Raw genomic sequence first — 5,098 nt, forward strand, 5'->3', positions numbered from 1 at the left:
TGTCGCCTGCAGCCCTCGCCCCGTCTCCCCGGGCGTGCGGCCGGCGGGGAGCAGAGGGGCCCGTGCGCCAGGTCTGCGCCGGGCTGGTAGCAGGAGGAGCTGGGCGGCCGCAGCAGTGGGACTTGCAGGCTGAGGCAGGTCCATGCTACGCGATGTCCAGAGCGAGCAGAGCGTCGGGGACCTTCTCCGTGGGGCTTTTGGCAGGTCCCCAAGCTCCCCAGCTTCCCTGGGGTGGGCCTTGCTAGGAAAACCTCTACAGCCAGTCTGCTCGAATCAGTCTTTGGACTCGAGTTTCCCAGGACTGTTTTGTCACCTGTCCCTGCGAGTCCTGAATGACTGCTTCTGTTTCAGGTTACCTGGGAGGCTTTGATGGGAACTTCCTGTGGAACAGAATCGGGGCTGGTAAGAGCTGGTTTGAACTTTGCCTCCGTCTTCTGACAGACCACAGCAGCGTCATGTGAAGTTGTGCTGACTTTTGGAAGCAGAGGGCGGGTGGGTGCTTGGACATCTGAATTCAAAGACGCAGCAAAAACCAGAGGCTCTTTAGCAGATAGTTTCATAGTTAGCAGGGTCAGAAGGGACCTGAGCAGATCAAGTCCGACCCCCTGCCATGGCAGGAAAGAGTACTGGGGTCAAATGACCCCAGCAAGGTGATTGTCTAGCCTTGATGATTGAGATCCCATAGTGCAGAGGGGAATCATTATAAAGGGTAGCACAGATCAGACAAGAAGCTTATAATATTTGGTTGGAATTGTAGACTGTCAGGGGCTGGCAGACACCTTGGAAGATCGTCGGGTCCAGCCCCCTGCAGGCAGAAAATCGAGACCTCCCGTGGGTGCTGTGGGACGTTACTCTAGTTGCCTCTAGTGAGATGTTGGCAGGGGCAGAGTATCCACAGCTTTTAGAGTGACGGGTACCAGCTCTTTCCAAAAAACCTTACAGGCAGTCGCGATGATTCTGGCCCCTTCGGGAGGCGGTACGAGGTCTGCTGATGCAAGGCGTCCCCTGGGTGCTAAGGAGGATTACGGTATTTCAGACAGATTCTCACATCCCCCCGTGGAGGGTCACACTGCAGTCACTGCCCTTCAAGTTTCTTGACCCGTTCATTTATAGCCAACCAGACAGGGATGCCTGTGGTCTGCAGGGCGCTGTCTAAAACCTACTCCAACTCTGCCAGCATCTCTGTAGCAAGCAGGTGTTTCCTGCACTCACGTTCTGCTGCTGGTTTCTGTTCCAGAATATACCATGAATGTGCCCGTTTGGTCCCTCCGACTGCTGCCAGCCGTGGCCGGTGCCCTGTGCATCCCTTTAGCATACCAAATCCTGGTGGAACTGCACTTCTCCCACTGCGCCGCGCTGGGAGCTGGTCTGCTGATCCTCTTGGGTAAGGATTCCCCCTTCCTTCCCCCCTGCTGTCTGTCCAGGGCTTTCCCTAGTGAATGTTTGCCCAGTGACTCCTTGAACGTGTGAAGCAAGAGCCAGGGAGGTGTTTGCCGTGGCAGAGCGGAGACCCTGCATGAAGCAGCTGGTGCTGGTTGTGTCTCGTCGCTCACTGCTTCCTGCCTTGCTTGAGGACACTGTGTCCCCCTCATCTTGCTCACTCTCCGCACTTAACCCGAGCAGCTCTGCTGAAGCCTGCTGCCAGAGGAAATATCTGCTAGCAGCTTTGGAGCCTGGCCCTCAGTGCCCCTCTCTGCAGGGCAGCCCTTGCTGCCTTGCCCCCCCACTCCCAGGCTTTAGGCCTTGTAGCAGACCCCAGCCTGTGGGCTGTTCCTAGTTTGTCAAGCCTGTTACCACCACCTTCATAGGAGCACCTCTGGGTGCCTTTTTAAGGGCAACCTCCTCCAAATGTAGGGGACAGGGCTAATGGAGAACAAGTTAGCCGGCCCAGGCCTGTTGCCTTCAGAGGGGCCAGTCAGTCATCCTGACACAGGGTGATGATGTTACTGCCTTGACTGCTGCCTGATCCTATGTTTCCCTACAAATAATTACTGCTAATTTGGTGCGTGTTTGTCCCCTTTCTGTTAGAAAACTCCCTGATCACTCAGTCCAGGCTGATGCTCTTGGAATCCATATTGATATTTTTTATCCTGCTGGCAGTTTTGTCCTACCTGAAGTTCTGCAATTCACAGAAACGCAGGTATGGAGCATTTGCACCCCTGAAATGGCTAATCATCCCAAGCCGTTCAGCTTGTACGTGCCAGGTGTCTGTGCTGTCTTGGGCTTGAGGGATGTTTCTAGTTACCATCTGAGCAAATAGGTCAAAGGCTTTTTGGCATCGATTATTGTCTCTGGTGCAGAAGATATTGCAGGTCCTACGAGGCTGGCACAAAGCACAGCTAAGAATCCTTGTTATTTGACCATTGCTGTGCCACTGCTGCTGTTGGGCCTTGGTCAAGTCACCTAGCCTCTCTTTAGTGTTTTCTCCTTTGTACAACGTGATGTTCTGGGCCTCTGAAAGGGTGTTTGGAAGATTTACTTTCCCAAGCAGTGTTACTGAATGGGGTTGGGTGTCAGAGCTTTCCTGTAATTAGGGGGGGAAAAAATCACTGAATTTCTCTCTCTTGCATCCCCTCTGTGCCCAGGAATAAAAAATAACCTAGTTACAGTCACTTGTCCCTGGTCCCCGTTTGTCTCCTCTGCCTTGGCTCTGCATGTTCTCTGCAGAACACCAATTAAAGTAAAAGAGCCTCTAAGCATAGCCCAGCCTGCGGCCCCAGCAGTACTTTATTGCAGTAGCAAGACCTTGCTGCTCAAAATAGTTTCCCACAGTTGGGAGATGTGTGAGACATCCCTGCTGTAAATCCAGGGTAGCAGTCACTGGCCTGTGTGAGCTGCCAGCAGGTGGACTAGTGAGCAGCCAGTCACGGACATGCCCCGAAGTTAAAGATCCCACACTGGCAGAGGCAGGATGGCATCCTAGCCAGGCGCCTGTAGCCTACCGTGTTCTCTTCCTTTGTCCTCTCTCCAAGCCCCTTCTCTGCAACCTGGTGGTTTTGGCTTCTGCTGACTGGAGTTGCCTGCTCCTGTGCTGTTGGGTAAGTCCTTCTTAGGCTGCCAGCCTACTTTCACACTTGTCATAGATTCATAGATTGTAAGGAGCTGAAAGGGACCTTGCAAGATCATCGGGTCCAGCCTCCCTGCACTAAGGTCATCCCGGCCTCAGCTTCACTGTGGCGTGGGGGGTTCTGCTTTCCAAGGCCCCTTCCTGTGGCTGTAGCTGGCTACAGCACGTCTGGCTGCAGCAAGGTTTTCAGGGTTCTCCTGCAGACTGCCAGGGGTTCCCAGTGGCAAGCATCAGTCTGTAGCAAGCAGTGCCAGACACGTGGAGATTCTCCTGAAAAGAACAAGAGGCTGCGCGAGCACCCACCAGGGTGGGGTCCACCATGCAAAGTGGGGCCTGGCTTTTCAATGCTGTCTCCCAAACGTGGGCACATCTGAGTTTACAGGCCCCCTTCCATGCTTGCCTGCCATGTGCTCCCCAGCACACTTTCTGCCTCTTGTCACTGTTAACTGGCAGCTGTTTCAGAGAGCAAAGCTCGGGCATGTTAGTGGCAGCACGCTGAACTCGCCTGGGGACGCCTTGTTTGAGAGAGAGCTTGAACGTCTCCACCTGGCCTTAAAGACAGTCTGTGGGCTGGTGGTTCAGCCCAGCATGATTACTTTTGTCTGCTGTGTTTTCAGGGTAAAATACATGGGACTTTTCACCTACATGCTGCTCTTGGTCATCGCTGGAATCCACTTCTGGCACTTGATAGGAGACCAGGCTTTGTCAAAAGTAGGTAGCATGGTGTGCTGGATGTGTAGCGTGTATGTGCCTGTTCACAACATGCCCCCAGAGTAGGAGGGGCAATCTCGGAGGCTTCCAAACCATGAGCTATTAATGCCTCAAACATTTAGCAAATCCTGGCTGTGTTTTATGCAGAAGCCTTCTGTAGTATCTTGCCAACCTCCTGCTTACAAAGACTGTTTTCTAGTTATCCGACATGAGGGCCGAGTCTGAGATTAAAATCCGTCTCTGTGCAACCTTCGGTGCTTCGCTGTATTGCTGAAGGGGCTCGTGGCTTTCACGCCTTCCCCTCATCTTTGATAGTATCTGCATGTCAGAAGCCAGTGCGATTTCAGATGCATCCCAAGTGCCACGTGTTGGTCTTGCAGTAACAGTTATTAAAGTGTCTGCAGGGTCAAGGCTTCATCTGAGTAGCTGAGGATAAGCAAAGGCGAGTAAGTGGTGCGTGTAGAGGTCAGAGCTAGGACTTGAAAATCAGGCTGCTTTTCCCCAGCTCTGCTACTGCTTATCTCTCTGGCCACAGGCAAGATGCTTCATCTCTCTGCCTCAGTTTTGCCATCTGTAAAATGGGAATAGCACCCACCTGTCTAATAAGAGCTTTTTGAAGTGTTGTGAGTGAGCACTTGTAGATTCAGTCAAGACCTGAGCGGAAGGGTGTGGAATAGGAGCCCTGTTACCTGTGGTGGGGAGGCTGCCAAGAGCCAGGGAGATGTAGCAACAAGTTATTTCTATCCTGCCAGGTCTCTGTGCTGTGTCATTTGCTGGCGAGGGGTCTAGCCTTGGTGGTTATCCCAGTAGCTATGTATCTGTCTTTCTTCTACATTCACCTGACTTTGCTCTACCGCTCGGGGCCTCATGACCAGATCATGACCAGCGCTTTCCAAGCCAGCTTGGAGGTAGGCAGAGCAGGGACTGAGGAGGTGGAGAGCGGGTCGTGCACTGACTGTTGTGAGACAGCTCTGTGTTAATGCTGCAAAGTATTGGTTCCTTTTTTGCTGGTGCCGTACCATTGCTCCAGCCTGAAGTGCTGAGGGAGGGGGAGGAATGGCAAAAGCCCTACCCCATTCCCCGTACCAGACATTTCTTACCAGCCATAATAAGCTGAACCCATCCCTTCTTACCCCATGTGCTCATTCTCCGAGTTCATCTGTTGGTGCAGTGCAGCATCAGTGGTGGCACGGGAAATGCTCCTTGCTCCCCATGCTCCTGCAGGCTTGGCTGTGGGACCAGTTGCAGCATGATCCCAGCCAGCTGCCAGGACAGCTAACACGGTGCATGTTGCTGCCGCCTGTTAAAGCTAGGAGTTGA

General features: G+C 53.2%; 1 protein-coding gene across 1 annotated transcript in view; it reads left to right on the forward strand.

Moving 5' to 3' along the window:
• Nucleotides 1-308: 308 nt before the first annotated feature.
• POMT1 (protein O-mannosyltransferase 1) overlaps nucleotides 309-5,098 on the forward strand; it is a 14,850-nt gene continuing 10,060 nt past the window's right edge. Inside the window, exons 1-6 of the mRNA XM_019510705.1 lie at nucleotides 309-402; nucleotides 1,238-1,384; nucleotides 2,029-2,140; nucleotides 2,973-3,038; nucleotides 3,685-3,778; nucleotides 4,531-4,686. Coding sequence (XP_019366250.1) covers nucleotides 333-402; nucleotides 1,238-1,384; nucleotides 2,029-2,140; nucleotides 2,973-3,038; nucleotides 3,685-3,778; nucleotides 4,531-4,686 — 645 coding nt within the window. The 5' untranslated portion in view covers nucleotides 309-332. The remainder of the gene's footprint in view (nucleotides 403-1,237; nucleotides 1,385-2,028; nucleotides 2,141-2,972; nucleotides 3,039-3,684; nucleotides 3,779-4,530; nucleotides 4,687-5,098) is intronic.

The sequence above is a fragment of the Gavialis gangeticus genome, unplaced genomic scaffold (assembly GCF_001723915.1).
Source record: "Gavialis gangeticus isolate Ggan-Ray unplaced genomic scaffold, GavGan_comp1, whole genome shotgun sequence".
Taxonomy (NCBI): Eukaryota; Metazoa; Chordata; order Crocodylia; family Gavialidae; genus Gavialis; species Gavialis gangeticus.